This window comes from Panthera uncia, chromosome B4, assembly GCF_023721935.1.
Source record: "Panthera uncia isolate 11264 chromosome B4, Puncia_PCG_1.0, whole genome shotgun sequence".
Lineage (NCBI taxonomy): Eukaryota > Metazoa > Chordata > Mammalia > Carnivora > Felidae > Panthera > Panthera uncia.
The window spans coordinates 111,740,977-111,758,906 of NC_064809.1; the positions used below are offsets into that span (position 1 = coordinate 111,740,977).

Below are 17,930 nucleotides of genomic sequence, written 5' to 3' on the forward strand. Positions count from 1 at the left end.
AGAAGATATATTATTGTATTTAAATCTTGGCTTGTAAATATCTTATCAAAGGATTTAGCAGAGTGACACATAATAAACAGAAATAATAGTGCATATTAAGATGCAAATTAGGAGTATATTTCATTAAAAAACCATGATTCCACATTAAAGTTTAAAAGATATAGTAAGCCAAGAGTAACATCTGTCTTGCTGATTAACTCTGACATGTAGAAAAAACTAAACAAGCAAAATGTAAAGCAAATATATTCAACAATATCTTGTTATATTTTATAGTTTTAAAATATGTTCTTATAAATGACTTTATATTTTAATACCTAAAGAATTAAACATTAGGTATATCATTTATCCTTTGTACAAATATGTATATTTTTAACTATAATTTTTTTAAAAGCAACCATTTGAAATTTTTTAGTTTACTCAAGGGTGGAAAAAAGAAAGATGTGGGAAGAGTTTACACCAAAAGGTATACTTTAGTCATGGAGAGGGGAAGGAGGGAAATGAACTACAGATAAGGTTCATTTTCTCTGTTGTACATCATGAATCATTTCAATGTTTTACAGTGATCATGCATTATGTTTGTATTGGGGGAATATACAAATTGAAAAGTCAAAATGTGCAAGAAAATACATTCCCTGTTCAAATATGACTATGGGTCAAATTCAAACAAAGATGGCTCTCCACTCCAGCCACAAAGACATTCCTCCCTGTTTAACAGGCCAAACTCACCTGCGCTTTGAGACTTTACAGTTGCACTCCCTCTTCCTGAGAATGCTTACTCCCAATTCTTCACCCTCTTGCTTACTTCTCACACATTCCTCCTTCAGAAGACCTTCCCTGATCATTCTATCTAAAACTGTCATACATTATTGCCAGCTCCACTACTGCCCATACATACCCTGCTTTATTTTTCTTTATAGCATTTATTATTACCTGATTTTCCATCATGATTTGATTTATTCATGTATTATCTGGCTTCCACAAAAGACTATAAGCTTTATGAGAGCAGGTACTCTGTCTTATTCACTGTTGTATTCCCCACACCTAAAACAGCTACTGACCCTAGGCATTCAAAAACTACTCTCTAAAGGAATGAGTGATTCGTCTCCAAGGAGTTAGCAGATACTTGTTCCCAGTATCTGAGACCCGATAAAATAGCCTCCATTTCCTTGAAGCCATGTTACTGAATTCAAGTTAGACTTTTACAAAAAAATTTTAAATTAAAAAATAATTAGAGATATTTTGAGCAAATATCCTGCTAGTGTTTTAGAATTATAATTATTGTCCTAATAATATTCTACTACAATTTGTATGTAATTATTTAAAGACGATTGAAAATTCACTTGATTAACAAAAATAAGCATATCTTTGAAGTTCTGAGATTGCCTTAAAACACAAAATTTCCATTTGACAACAGAAGGAGCTATATTAAAGGTATTACTAACATTAAAAAGCCTTCCCAAAACACATTACCTCAAGTTTAAGCATCTCCATTAGAAAGCAGAAAAAAAAAAATAATAAAATGATGGATGAAAGGTGGAAGACTGACAAAAGTACACACTGAACACATAATAAAAATGTCCAAACATACTGCTAAAACTGATCTCTAATATTAGTACACTTTTAAAAGATATTTAAGTACTCTCTAATAACTATGCATGAGTATAACCATTTTTATTCCATATCTTTGTAAATATTTTAGCTTTTAAAATGAGTTTATTTGGAATTCAAATAAAATTCTTAAAAAACCATTTACATTAAAGACCACACCAAATGTAAGTTGATTATAGCTTTGATATTTTCAGTAATGTAAATTTTTAAAAATAATACTTATTTTAACCCTTAAATCCTCAATTTCTGATGATAACTATTTATAAAGTACTTTCAAATGCTTTAGAATGAATTATTTTTCTATATGCCTTCTAAAATATCTAAACCAAAAACACAACAAAACAAAACAAAACCTGTCAATGAATTCATAGGCATGTCTAAATGAATGTAATGGAACATAAGGACATACTTAACAATGTATATTACATCATATGTCTTTAGCTTCAATTAGAAATACCAAACAAATCATTACATTTTTAGCTCCTTTAATTCCTGTTCGTGTATTTTGTTTCAGATACCAGTATTTACGTTCAGTAAAGTAGTAATAAATACATAAAGTAAGTTTTTCATTAAGTGCTATAATTCACCAACAAATTTAAGAATAGGATTTAATTTTAATAAATTAATAAAATACATGCCACATATTTAAAAAGTAAGCACAAGCTAAAAACAAATGGTTTATAACATTGTTATAAACAAATGAGATGGAATATCTAGACATTAATTGTTTTAATATAAAAATGGTGTGAAACAACTCAAAAGTATTTTAAGTTGTACTCAATATAAATATTACAACATATAATATGGCAAAATATAAAAAGTAATAACAGTAAGTATTAGGTCAAAATTAATAGCACGAATTTACTTATAAGGCAATTATCAGACCACCCTAAATGAGAGATAACATGATTCAGAAAAGACTTGAGGCTTTGGAGGAGACCTGGGATCCAATCCTAGTTTCCTTATATGAGGTACATGAACTTAAACAAGTTATTTAACTTCACCGAGCTTCAGATTCCTTACACATAAAACAAACTTAATACTTAATTTACAGAGTTAAAAGAAACAAAAGAGACCATATATTTAAAGTACCTGGCATATTATCCAAAACTTGGTGGTGCTCAAAACCTAAGAGCTTGTTTCCAATAATAATATTACTCTGACTCATGCTACCACTTCCTAAACTTGTTCAACATAATCTGAAGTCTCAATCATTACACACCTATTAGTTAACTACTAGAAAGTAAATATTACCCTTGTTTTACTAAAATGATGATGAAATGTTAAGTGCTATTCAGCAAATCTCTTTATTTTAACATTTATTTCAAAACATTTAAAAAGATAAACCTTTATGAAAATGTAAAAGTTAAGATGTGAAGAATGAATTTCTATGCCATTTTTCTTCTTTTCCAGAAACATCTTTTTGAGAGAAAAAAAAAAATTGTTTCCCACAATTACTCTTGTTGATAGGAGGACAGTACAGGGAAGTCACTAAATCCTTTTCCCCCAAATCTTATAACTCTAGTTATACTTTTTCACCTTAAATGACGTCTTCCCATAACATAGAAGATAATCCAATCTACACGAATAAAAATACAAATTTACAAAAATCCTCCATATTAAAGTAATTCTTAAATATTACTCAGAAATATTTTCCCACATATATTTTTCCCAAAATGCAAGCAAATATATAAATTTCTTCTCCCTGTTCAAATTCTATTTGTATAACAAGTATATGTATAACTCCACAATTCTCAGCAGGAAACAGTCAGAAAGGATTATACTTTAAAAGAGATATATTCTAGGGGCGCCTGGGTGGCTTGGTCGGTTAAGCGTCCGACTTCAGCTCAGGTCATGATCTCACGGTCCGTGAGTTCGAGCCCCGCGTTGGGCTCTGTGCTGACAGCTCAGAGCCTGGAGCCTGTTTCAGATTCTGTGTCTCCCTCTCTCTCCGCCCCTCCCCTGTTCATGCTCTGTCTCTGTCTCAAAAATAAATAAACGTTAAAAAAAAAAAAATTTTTTTTTTAAATAAAAGAGATATATTCTAAAAGTGCCATTGCTGTGATTCAATTTTAGTCAACCTGTTACATTTGATTTGAAACCTCATATAATATTAAAGGAATTTTTAACCAAAAGAGAGTATAATTTTTTAAAAATTTGAGAAATACCAGTGGGCAGGCAGATTTAATCAAAAGTAATTCTTATTAAAACACAGAAATAAATGACTCGATTCACTCAGATTCAAGCATTTCTACTTTCACATTATCTGAATGGGACTTCTCCTCATGAGACTTCTTTGATTCAGCATCTCCTTGACTGCACATTAAAAGCTTTTAACTGCCTTCAATAAATTTATGAACTCCCTAAAATTGTTGGAAAAATTGTGGGGTCAAGTGTCATTGGGCTAAAAAGATCACTTTTGGGAAGTCTGCACCTGAAGTTCATAAACTTTAAAGTCTAAAGTGTTAAGTAAGCATCATAAAGCTTCACATGCCTATGCATGTTGTACCTACAAAGGTTCACCATTCCCCCTTTACAAAGATACAGGAAGAAGTAAAATAAAGGGTGACATGGTTATCTATAATATTTATGCTCCATAGCTCATGTTACTAATTATGAATAGAATGGCTTTTAAGATCACCAGCTTAAAAACTCTAAGAAAAGCAAACTGCAACGTTACTATAACAACCTCTTAAACTGAAAATATGAAAAATAGAGGTCCATGTCACATAAGGCAGCTTAAGAACTACAAATATCTATTAATATTTTGTTAACTGTTAACACAATATCCTCTATAATACTTTAGTAAAAAAGACAAAGGCCACATTTTTAAGCAAATATATTCACTAAAAATCCTAGAGCTTGCCATATACTAACATAATTATATCAAGGATTTACAGGTCAAAGTCAAGCCATGTGACAAATGGCAGAAGGAACTGAAAATGTTTATCCTGAAAAAGAAAGAACTCAGAGTAAATATGAACAGTCTCCAAATATCTCATGTGGAAAAAAGGAACAATTTATTCTGTGTAATTCCTAAGGAGAACTGGAATCAGTGCATGGAAATTCTAGGGAAACAAATGTCAATTCAATGGAATGGCTGACTTATGAAGAAATATGCACCCCTACATCACCTACCAGGAGTTGGGGATCACTTATCAGAGAGGCTACAAAGGAGGGTCCTGGGTGAAATGTTAGTCTAACAGATTTTTAAGATTTCTTTCAACAACATAATTCAATAATCGGTAAGTGAAAAACAAGCCTACTAGAAAATAAGTTCTCCTAAATATTTTTCCTAAACAACATTGATAATACAATTGTAAAAAAATGAAATCATGCTTCCTTTACCCCTACACCAAACTGAGATAAACTCAATTACCACTTATTGACTAGCCTGGATCAAATTTAACTTTAAATAATCATTTCTCCACAATATGTACATTTATTAAATAGACAATACTCTTTTATACATTCTTCTCTAAATGTCTAGCTTTATAAAGCAAAATTAAATATTGTCTCTCAGACTATACTGACTATACACAAACATCACTCAGGGCAAATGAAAGTCAAGTATTGTTTTGATAGATCGCTTGGAAAAATTTCAACTGCTGGCTTCACTCAACAGTATACACTAAACAAGTTAACAACAATCACATTTAGGCACACTGAACTTATTTACCTCTGAGTTAGCATATTCTGCTTGTAACTTTTTACACTCATCTTTGAGTTTTTCAGATTCTTTTTCACGCTCCAACGTCATGTTGTCCATTAGTGTTTGAACTTGGACCAGTTCTTTCTTTAGCACAGCAACATCTTCTATACCAGGTCTCTGAAGCTGTGAAGCATTTTCATTAAAAATTATAGTGAAAAACGAAAATATGGTTTTACTACAAAGAAATCAAAATGAAAATAATCTTTAATATCAATTGTTAGACTTCAAATGTTGACCACTGATATCTTTTTCCCAAAAAGCCTCTCCTCTTCCCAATCTTTGTCATATTTAATAGTATCACCACAATGTGAAAGAGAGCAAATTCACAATTATCCTTAGTGCTTTATTTGCTTTCTTTTCCTTCACAAACTACACTCCATGGTTATAACAATCACTTAATAAATGCCACATTTTGAAGCATAAATGCCCCATTTTCTATCCTAGGAAACTGATAATAAAAATAAAGGAGCAGATGTAAGCATAATTAGGGTTTGTTGCTAATGGATATGGATATGCATATGGTTGATTTTATTCATATATTTATTGAGTGCTAAATAAAGGGCAGAGAGGCACCTGGGTGGCTCAGTCAGTTGAGTGTCCGACTCTTGGTTTCAGGTCAGGTCATGATCTCATGGTTCATCGGATCGTGCCCTGTTTCGGGCTCCTCGCTGACAGCACAGAGCCTGCCTGGGATTCTCTCTCTCCATTTCTCTCTCTGCCCCTCCCCTGCTCATGCTCTCTCACTCTCTCTCTCAAAATGAATAAACATACATACATACAGGACAGAAAGGAGACAAGGACAGATCCAAAGTTGTACACCTTGGGAGAGCACTGAAGACGTATAGCACCAATGACAGAAATAGTTGGGGAGGAAATACGATGACCTGATGCTACACTTGTTGAATCCGAAATGAAGCTAGAAATGCAATCAGAAGTTTTCTAAAAGTAGGTGGATTTATAAAACTAAAGGGCAGGGAAAGGTCAGGATCAGAGACGCAGATAAGGAAACTAGTAAAAAGACACGATATTAAGATAGAAACAACAAAAATGTTAAGGTAATAAATTTTGTATCATACATTCCATTTTTATTTAAAAAATCACATTGGTATATGTGTAAAGGATAGAACTAGAGGGAATTTTCCTTTCCTTCATTTTATTCAACCAATACTTTTAACATTTTTTCAGAGTATATATTTCATTTTTCATTTAGAAAATTATAAAAGTACATTTCAATAAGGTTTCTGAATTACCAGTTCAGTCTTCAGATCTTGAATTATAGTTGTTTCTTTGTTTAATTCCTCTGTCAGATATGTCACTTTTTGTTCAGCAGCTTCTCGAAGACTCCTTTCTTCATCGTATTTTGACTTTATATCTAATTAAAGATAGTTATATAAATATTAGTTTCATGACATTAACTCTAGGAAAGGGTAGTTTTATAAATTCTTATCTATTACATTGCATATCTCTACATATTAATATGTATTAATTACATATTATTATGTATGGATAACTACATATTACTAGTATGTACATATTATTAATATTAATTCAAATTCACATTCCTTAGATAACCCTAAATATATACAATAAACTTTTACTTCTGATTAAATGATGAACTTAAAATAATCAGATGTTTTTGTCTAAATTCCATACAGCACTGTCACTAATTATCATCTTAATGTATACTTAATCACATATAATAGTTTAACCTAAAAGCATGTAGTTAAAGAAAAAGTAATTGATAGCATAACCAAATGTTAAATCTAACTGTATTATTTAATTTCTTCAAAATGTTACTTGTTAATCTTTAAGCATGCCCCAAAGAAAATTCACCTTTTCTAAATTAGAAGAAAAATTCTACAGAGAAAATCGATCCTTTGAAAGGAAGAGGTGAGAGGACAAACAAAATAATTTATACAGCAACTCTATTATTAAATTCCAATAATCACTACCATAGTCTATAACAAATGTTTTATCAGACCAAAATACAATACACTAAAATACAATGCCTTATTTCCAGGATGTACAATGGCAAAAAGGTAACGAGACTCATCATTGGCTAAAAAGATCTGATTCAATTTACCTGCAATTTCAGTGGCAAGTTGGGCTGCTTTCTGTTCAAATAAGTCTTTCATTTGCTTAATATTAAAATTTTCTGTTTGGGCTTCTTCTAATTGTTGTTCCAAAGACTGTAGTTCTACAAAAATGTATCATAGCTATTTAAATACATAATTAATGCTAATTACATTTCCTAAACTGTTATTACTTATATCCTAATCATTGTTGTAGTTAAAGACAATCAACATGAAAAGAAAAAAAAAAAAAAGAGAATCAACATGAGTCTATCATCCAGTTATAAATGGAGAATCTTCGTATTTCAAGAATTAAGCATATCTGATTCATTTAAGACACAAGTCATAATTTATAAATATATAAAACAAATTAAAGGAATATTTAGCATCATACTCAAATAATCTATAAATATTTGTTTCAAAAGTATTTTGCTTTTACATTTCAGTTATTTTCCTATAACCATCAACTGTCCAAAAAGGAACATATTCTGGCTTTCTAAATAAAATTGATTATATTGAGAAACAAGAACAGGGAGCCTGGGTTAAGCATCGGTTAAGCATCCAACTTTGGCTCAGGTCATGATCTCACAGTTTGTGAGTTCGAGCCCAGAGTAGGCTCTGTGCTGACAGTTCAGAGCCTGGAGCCTGTTTCAGATTCTGTGCCTCCCTCTCCCCCTCCCCTACTCTCTTCCCCTCTCCTCCCCTCCCCCACTCACACTGTATCTCTCTGTCAAAAATAAACATTAAAAAAAGAAAGAAATGGTTTAAGAACAATCCAAATCTTAAATAAAATAATTAAAATATGCAGTCAACTCCTAATACTCCATTCTCCTAAAGAGATTTCAAAAAAAAAAGGGCGAGACAGATTTCAGAGGGAAAGTAAATACAACAGCTAACCTCAAAATACAAATTTGATTATTCATTGAGCATTCCTCCAAAGTCAATTACAAAGATGCTAGCTTCATCATTTTATTTCAAGAGAAAAAGAGGACATCATTCTTCAAACTAGATTTAACTTTTCACTAAAATGTACTAATGTGATATTTCAGAAGTTTATAACTTCAGAATATACAGAACAAAGAAAACACTAAGATTTTTATCAACTGATTAAACTATAAAGTTCACAAATAATATTCTAAACCTAAAATATGACTATTAGCTTCACTGTTTTAAAGCTAGAAAGTATAATCACAATACAAATTCATGTAGCAGGGATCAGAGCAAAAGAAAGTAAAAAGTGAAAAAGAAGAATGAGAGGGGTGCCTGGGTGGCTCAGACAGTTAAGCTTCTAACTCTTGATTTGGGCTCAGGTCATGATCTCACGGGTTCCTGAGTTTGAGCCTCTAGCTCTGTTCTGCACTGACCATGTGGAGCCTGCTTGGGATTCTCTGTCTCCCTCTCTCTCTGCCCCTCCCCCGCTTGAGCTCTCTCTCTCTCAAAAATAAGTAAATAAAGAAGAAGAAAAAGAAAAATGAAGAAATATCTGCTTTAAGCAAAGTTCAAAGTTACCTGCTGATGAATCAGCCACCAATCCATCAGGTTTAGACTCCTCAATGGAAACAAGACATAAACAAACGCATTAAAAGAAAAAGACAATACTATTATAATTGCCAATGTGAAAAAAGTCTCTACAAGCCACATTCTATCAGGTAAGTAGCAAGATTCTGATTAAATTTTGGTCTGTTCACAATCTTCCAGATTTCTAAAGTACCATTAGGCAGACTGGCATAATGATCTAGCTGCAGTCACTGGTTCTAAGAATTTTTTTTATGTTAACATATATTTAAATTATTGTGAATCTTATAATAGGTACCATCTTAAGTTCTATAAATTCAGTAAAGATTTTAAAATAATATAAACTATCATTATAAATATAGATTCTAAAGCCAATACTGAAGTCAGCAAATAAGATTCAATACTATAATATATAAAAATCTGCAAAAGTGAAAACATGCCATGAACCATCACTACTATAAAGTTTGGCATTAAAAGCACAAATTTTTAATTCATGATTATAAATCATCTTTTAAAAAAGCAGAAATAAAGAATATATTCCATAAGGTTTAATTTATTATGTGCATTAGGAATAAAATACTATACTGCCAAGTCATTATTTCCACATTCTAAAGAATTACACATATCTTCAAGAGTTTAATAAAGCAACTCCTAGTGTATCTGACTTATTTTCCTATACATTAGATTTAGACATATTGGTTGCTAAGAACCATCAATATTTTAAATACATTTTCCCCAAGGTAAATTTCCTACCAAGGCAATTTCACCTTGCACTGTGGAGAATTTAATTTATTAAATGTGAAATAGTCATCTCAAATGTGGTAAACAATTTCCTCTGTTTTCAAGTACAAAAAAATAATACAGCACATGTTTGATTATTTGTTAATGGCATTTATGTAAAACAGAGTAAATGAACTTTAAGTACTTTAGATTACTAAAAACCTCTTTCACAACCTCAAATACAGAAGCTGAGTAGTAATAAGACTAATAATATCTTGTTATCCATTTATTTGGGATTTTTTTTCTAGTCCAAATGACAATTTTTGGTGAAAAAACAAAAAGGCAAAAAAGATAGACTGAGAGTCACAATGTACTAAGATAACAGGCAACAGGATCACTAATTACTTTATAAAAATATTAGAACTATTATTGAAGGTTATCCACTTTATTCTTACAAATGAAAACTACATTTAGTAAAATTTATTACTCTATGATCCTTCATGTAATTGTAGTGCAAAAGCCAATATAATTTTAATATAAAAATCATAGTTGGTTAAGACATTTAGAAAATACATTAAATTATGTATCAACAGAATCTTACTCCAAAGTAACCACTTTTGTTACCCATGATTTTCGTTTTTTCTACATATTATTTTTATATAAAGCTGTGTGTGTTTGTGTGTATACATACACATATACATAAATACCTATATTCTGTTTTTTAAAACCTAATACTGTTTAAAAAAATAACTAAAATTGTTAATACAACCATTTCCCCATATTTTCAAACAATCTTCAGTAATATTAACAGGGGTGCCTGGTGGCTCAATCGGTTGAGCAACTGACTCTTGATTTCGGCTCAGGTCATGATCTCACTATTGGTGAGATCAAGCTCATGTCGGGCTCCATGCTGAGAGTGCAGAGCCTGCTTGGGATTCTCTCTCTTTTTATCTCTCTCCCCCTCCTTCCCTCCCTCAAAAATAAGTAAACTTTAAAAATTCTTTTAAAAAGAATATAAACAGTAAACAGTTAATAGTAGTTCTTTCCCTACTAGTAGACAATTTAGTGATCTCCCATTTGTCACAACACAAATGCTCTGAAGAATCTCACTATTGTCTGAACCTATATTTTTTAACCACTTAGGGATATTTTCAGAAAATAAGAATAATGCAGCCTGGTATTAAGAAAAAAAAAAACAAACCCACAGGTCACTGATTCTTAATGGAGCACCTTTAAGAAATAACATCTGAGCTTCCAAAATATTTGTTTGCATTCATTAGAATTACAAAGGATATACACTGTAGGCTATTAAATACAGATAAATTCATTAGGAAGTTATTTATATCAGGCCACCTGCTTACAAAATGCTTATTTTTAACAATGAAAATAAACATCTAATAAACACACTTCAAGTATTTAAAAGCATTTACTTGCTGTTGCAGCCCTTGAAATTTTTCTAATTCTTTCTTTAATTCTTCTGAGTACCATTTTTCTTCCTAAGGAAAAAAAAAAGATTTTTAATTAAATTTCAAAAGATTTATTATCTGAAACACTGAAAATACACAAATGTAATCATTTCTACTCTTACCTTAAGTGAAGCCTGAAGGTCTTGGACCTCTTGTCTAAGTAGTGTTAAATCATCTCTAAACATATATTGGAGAAAAAAGGAATTAATAATTAATGTTCTCTAACAACCTGGTCTCTTAATAAATCATGGCTAGTGACTGCACATTAATTTCTAGTTTTTGCAATTCTTAAAAAAAAAAAGCTGCTTAGAATTTTATGTATACTGGCATATATATATAACCCTTAGAAAAATAATTTTATTCTGAAAGCTCCTCATTCATAAATGGAAAAACACTTTATCACAGAAATGATATAATCATTAACTGCCTGAGGCCAGAAACAAAATATCTCCCATTAATTTACTAACCATAAGGATCAATACCTTCCTATTGTAGTTAGCATAAAATCTAAACTCATTAACAAGGACTATACAATCTATACAATCTAGTCCCTGTCTTAACACTCTCCTCATTCAATCAGCTCAAGCAACACTGGCTTCTTTCTGTTCCTTGAGTCTTGTCAAACTTCTTACATTCTGTTCTCCTCACCTAAGAGTCAGTCTGACAAGGAATGGTGAGCACACTCTCAAGGCCCTAACACAGGAAAGAGGTAAGATCACATGCATTCATAATAGCATTACACTTCAAAGCAATTGTACTGTACCGCTTCAGAGCAAGAGCCTCTCCTCCATGACTTGAATCATTACCAGCATCATGAACTACCTCATAGTGTTTGAAAAGTTCATCAGCAGACCCAAGGGATTTCATACACTGGGGACATATGAAACCCTATAGAAAGAGGGAGAAAAAGGTTACAAAACTGTGTTGAATATTGTAAAATAGCAATTTGTATGTTATGAAATACGGTCTAATGTCTTACACCAATGGTGCCATTAGTAAATTGTAACTTACGATGTTAAGCCCAAATTCAGGTATTGTGCAAAAGTACATCACCATCTATTCTGATTGAAGTTTACAAAAAAAAAAAAAAACCTTACAACTATCTTTTAGGTTGAGTAAATTGATGGCTAGAGTACAGAATTCTAATTTGAGAAGTTCTAACCTAGAAGACTAGTTGAGAAGTCTGCCATCATATTCCCACCCCTCTCTCTGGATATCCCCTTAGTAAAATAACAGCTGTTCCAATCTACTTCCTAGTAATGATAACCAAAAAATTAAGAATATAAAGCATTCTGATCACTGAGGGAAAAGGTACTGTATTAAATAACTCATAATTACCACAGAGTATCCACAATGCTTGAGAAGTATTCTAGTCAGTAAATTCTTTGCTAACCTAAGATGAACACTGTAAAAGCCTAAAATTAATAGACCCATAAAATATTAAACACTTATAAATATTCTCAGAATTATATGGTTATGGCATACAAGGTCCTACATGAATATTTCCTCAATGACCTAATAATCACTCTGATGCTGGGGCACCTCTCACTCTCCACAATTATATTGACACTTTCAACTATTCAGATTTACCTACATTCTCCAAACCCACCACGGTATCCCACATTCCCGGGCCTTTGTATATACTGATTTTCCCTCCAGCACTACCCTTAGTAGCTTGTCAAGTTTCTACATTCCCTATAATGCACAACACACTGGAGCTTTTCATCCATGTTTCCCTAATGGCTACTGTATTATTTTTGAACACACTCTATATTTTCTATGTTATATATTTATTTTAAAAATATGAATAAAATAAATTAACGACTGGCTGGCTCAGTTGTTAGAGCATGAGACTCTTGATCTCAGGGTCGTGAGTTCAAACCTCACATTGGGCATGGAGCCTACTTAAAAAATAGATAAAAATAAAAAAACAAAAATATGAATGAATCTGGCAGGGCAGAATTTGGCAAAAAGACAGAAGAGCTTTAACATCTTGCAGGTTATAAAACTTTCCAAGGAATAGAGTGAAGTAATAAGTACTCTGAACAAGTAAAAACTTAAAAATAAACTTCTCCTTCATTGGGTGCTATACAAATAGCATATATTCATTTATTTATGTACATTATGTAGCAGAATGAAGGCTCACTGAGTACTAGGGAATACTGATATGTAGACAAACATTACCAGACAATGGTATAACATAAGTAAATATGAGGAACTATAGGAACACAGGAAAAAAAGAATCCAACTCTGCCTGTTGCAAGAGTTAGTGTTTTACAAAAACTACACAGAAACTCATTTATGCTATATGTATGTGTATATACACTGGACACTGGAATCAGGTACTGAAGAACGAGTAGGAGACACTTGTCAGAAATAAAAGAGAGGCATTCTAACAAAGGTGTGGAAAGAGGTTTGAAACACAGACGTGCTGCGTTTGGAAAACAGAGGTATGTTCTGATCATAGAAGTAGAGCGAAGGGCAGGGGCACAACAGGTGAGTGAACGCAGTGATCACCTATGAAACTCTGAAATAAGCAAAGGTAGTAGCACTAAGTACTCAGGATGTACCTTTGCACATCTGAATGACGCCATTTGGCTCCAGAGGTATTTGATGCGCAGCACTGTCTTTTGAATGAATGAATGTCCCCAGCCTATGTGTTAATCTAGCTCATGTTATGCTCTTTCTTCAAAATCATCTATTATCTACCATTGTTTTTTGACGGCTCCACTTTATACCTAATTTGCCATTCTTACAACTTCTATTCGGTAACTGTTGTACCACAATAGTTAACATGCTTTTAGTGCAACAGCTATACTATTTAGCCGGTCATTTCTCTTTTGCATGTCAGCTTCTACTAGTATCTAGAAGGCAAATTACAGAATGTTCCCCAGAGAAGCCACAGACCAATTACACTATTTAATCTTTACAACTTTGGCTTTTTGACTATTGTCTCCACTTCCAGATTTTGGGTCTAGATATCTAAAGATACCAAGAAAGCTAACGATCACATTAAGGTATGCCATACCTTCTTAAAGCTTCTAAATATTACCAGGTTAATACTCCAGAAAGAACTGATTCATCCCTAAAGAGAAATTTTAGAAATTCAGTAATATATATTTAATCATAGAAATATTCCACCTAAGTGAATTTTCCATATGATTCACCTAAATGAATTTTCCATGTTTAAATAACACTTTAATTTTGGGACATTTCTAATAAAAATAAATCTTTCTAAAATACATATACTTTCTCACCTTCTTAAATAGAAGATACTAAACTGTTGCTTGGTGTTTCAGATGCATAAATATTTATCACTGAACGGGTGATTTTTACTCTATTAATTCTGGCCTCTTTAATTTCTGGACCCACAGTTTATAGTTTTTTCTTACACCCTGTTTTGTCTTTCCACAATCATTTCTTAAAATTATTCACATAGTGGGGCGCCTGGGTGACTCAGTCGGTTAAGCACACAACTCTTGGTCTCGGCTCAGGTCATGATCTCGCAGTTGGTGAGTCTGAGCCCCGTGTTGGGCTCCACACTGATGGTGCAGAGCCCGCTTGGAATTCTCTCTCTCTCCCTCTCTCTGTCCCTCCCCCACTTTCAGACTCTGTCTCTCAGAATAAATAAACACAGACAAAAATGTTTTAAAAATATTATTCACGTGCTATTTCTAGTAATGCTAGCCTGATATAGATGGGAAGGATAAAGAAAAAAGCCTATCAAGACTACATCACTCATTTATAATAAAAGTAACACAAGCTCAGAGTGAATATCTGAGGGATGCCCCCTGAATACAGTGCATGATCTTTCATTCATGGGCTTTGTAATACTAATTGTGGATATTAAGAGACTGCTTCTCTATTTCTTCGCAACCACCTTCGAGGGTAGATAGATAACTTCCACAAAAATGCTGTTAGTAAACAGTAAAACACTAAAAACAGCCAGCTACATTTTTCCCTTAATTATTCCAAATTTCTCACCAACTTCCAAACATGCACACACACAGACATACACACACTCTCTACTTAAGATTACTCTTAGATTTCAGCGATCTCTAATCCTTTCTCAGATACACTACACTTAAAGAACTTACCTTAACTTGATATTTATGGTATCCTTCTTATACCAAGTGCTCTTTCAGTTAAAAATAAAGTTCTTATTTAAATGACAAGTAGGTGATATTGTCACTTTTGATTTTGGCTAACCCATAAAGAAGAAAAGTTGGCACAAGAGGTATGAAAGACAAGTGGTAAAATGCTAAGGAGAGCTCCAAGAATCTTTTAGGTCTCTCTTTTTGCTTGCACCAGGTAGCTAGTTTAACCAGTTGGTGTCTTCCTATATTGCACCCATTTTCCGTATCACCCTAGAAAATGTCTGGTTTAACTGTTCCCCAGTAAAGCTTTTCTGGGGTTCTCCTCAGGTTCAATCACCACTGCACTCTTTTTACAAATAGTATTTATCACAGAAATTGCCTGGGATAGAGATCATATCTTTTTTTATATTCTTTACTTACCAAAATATATGATGCATAAGAAGTACACTACAAATATGCCAAATAAGTGAATGTTTGGTGAAATCCTTTCTTATATATATAATTGCCAGACAGAAAAACACATGTCTTTTTTTTTTTTCTTGTGTCTTTCTGGGTACAAGGAGTTTCATTCTTTTGTGAGACTTGCAAAAGAATCAGAAAAGCTATGTTTCTCTTTGTTTTTAGATTATTGCAGTGATTTTCAAAAGAAAGAGATAGATCAAGACCATTTAAGAAACTTTTTCCAGCCTGCAAAAGGGCAATACTTGCCCTCACTGGCTTCCACCCTCAGCCTTAGATATGGGCCGTCCCACACACTACAGAGAGACATTTGGATGATACACTGTTAATGATGAGTATGTGCCATTTGTCACCTTCCTCAAGTCTAGGGAGTCAAAACAAAGACTGAAACAATGGTACATCCAGGTTCTAATGCTGGATACTTTCTCAAATAAAAACAGCAACAATTAACATGCAAAGTCCTCTTTCTATATACGAGTATAAAGCATTTTAACCCAAAGCATTTTTAAATATGCGTTAATAAAACATTAACTAAATAATAAAGATACAACTTACAAATGGTGAAATCAGACATCATTCACTTTATATTTTGAATTTCATGGCAAAATTTATGAAAAATATTAACTTAAACTTTTATATTTGTTTACAGATTCACAAAAAAGACAGCTGCAAACAGTAAGAGCAATGAACCCAACTTCCCAAGAGCCTGCTTTCCTTATTGAACCTTCTTTTAAGCATGCATGATTAAAGCAATCCATATTCCCTTTGTAGCAGAAAAAGTTAAGCAACACCAAGGCAAGGAAAAACAAAGCTATTCTGCAACCATAACCAAGCTGCTAAAGCAAAATATACAGGACCCACAGTAACACTGGAGTCATTAAGAAGTTCCTGTCCTCTTGTTTCATTTTCAGCGTGCACTTGCTGGTAATGCTCCGACAAATCACTAGCAGTTATACATCTTTTCATACATAATGGACAGATGAAACCCTGTGAAATAACAACTTTTAGGAGGATATACATAAAAAGTTATTTATAAAACAAAATACAGACAATGAAAACAGACATAACAGGAAAATAATTAGTACATCTCTTTTTAGTATACATAAGGGAAATTTTCAAGTAGTAACTATATACAAAAACTGAAAGATCTATTCAAAGTAGGACGTCTAAAAGTAGGTCCCATCCTTATGCTGGAAATTCCCATTGGTTCAATTTTATTACAATTACCAGTTGCTTTAGTTGAAATATTATTATTCTTTTTGTTTATGACAGTCTGTCCTTACTTATCTAAGAGCCATTATTGGCAAGTTAGCTTTTATTTTCGATCAAGAAATGACAGGCAGTTATAACAAATAGCTTTATGCGACATCATGTTCTCAACAAAAAAAGTTCTTACAATGAAAGCAATTTTTAGTCTTTACCATAATCCACTAGCCTAAGACCCCATATTTGCCCATAGCCGTAATTCCCAGTAGGGGACTCTTCCTTCTAAATTTATGAACCAAATAAAACCATTTTAAGTCAATCTCCCCAATTCCCTATTCCTAACAGTATCTGTATTTTAAAATGTAGGCCATTACACTGATCTATGGTTTAATGTTTTGTCAGACAGGAAAGTAGAGGGATAAGAGAACAGAGGAACTGAGAGTATCGGAAAGTGAATAAAATGGAGAGTGTAGTGAAGGACAATAGGTTATAAACGCCATGAGTTTTTGTGTCAAAAATAATGTGGATTTGAGACTCAACCAATGCTAACTATATGACTTAAGGAAGTTACTTTACTTTGCTAAACGTCAACTTCCTCATCTATAAAATGGGGTTAATGTTAGTACCTATTCCTCTAGAGTTATCATGAAGTACATAAAATGCTTAGTCTAGTCATAAGGCGTTGTTCAATAAATATTCTGTCATTAGATGTATGGTTAGAGAGGAAAGGAAATGAAGCCAGGAAAGTTTGAAAGACCAGAAGATAGGAATTAAAAACCTGAAATATTCAGCAAGGCCAAAGAAGTAGTAAGAACATGAGAAAGTTTTTGAGAAGACAGGTAGTTGTGTAAGAATGGAAAGATACAGTTTTGACATCTCAGGTGAACTATTCTACTGCATAAGATGGAAGGTACTGCCATGAACTTGAGTAGCTAGAAAAAATTAATAAAGATCACTGGCATTGAAAACATTAAAAACTGGGAGACTTGGATGTTCCTTGAGTCACTAATGTCACTAAGGATATAACAAAGGAGAGGATGACTGTAAATAAGGACCCAAAGTGGGAGGGCAGGCA

General features: G+C 32.6%; 1 protein-coding gene across 3 annotated transcripts in view; it reads right to left on the reverse strand.

The window, feature by feature from the left end:
• EEA1 (early endosome antigen 1) overlaps positions 1–17,930 on the reverse strand; it is a 112,322-nt gene that overhangs the window by 67,738 nt on the left and 26,654 nt on the right. Inside the window, exons 3-10 of one of the 3 annotated variants that reach the window (XM_049626082.1) lie at positions 16,511–16,636; positions 11,857–11,981; positions 11,216–11,270; positions 11,058–11,123; positions 8,902–8,941; positions 7,404–7,517; positions 6,571–6,692; positions 5,288–5,443 (exon numbers count right to left, since the gene is read on the reverse strand). In XM_049626082.1, the coding sequence (XP_049482039.1) occupies positions 5,288–5,443; positions 6,571–6,692; positions 7,404–7,517; positions 8,902–8,941; positions 11,058–11,123; positions 11,216–11,270; positions 11,857–11,981; positions 16,511–16,636 (804 nt within the window). Of the gene's footprint in view, positions 1–5,287; positions 5,444–6,570; positions 6,693–7,403; positions 7,518–8,901; positions 8,942–11,057; positions 11,124–11,215; positions 11,271–11,856; positions 11,982–14,121; positions 14,179–16,510; positions 16,637–17,930 lie in introns of all 3 variants that reach the window. The other 2 variants (XM_049626085.1, XM_049626084.1) reach the window with 2 other exon arrangements.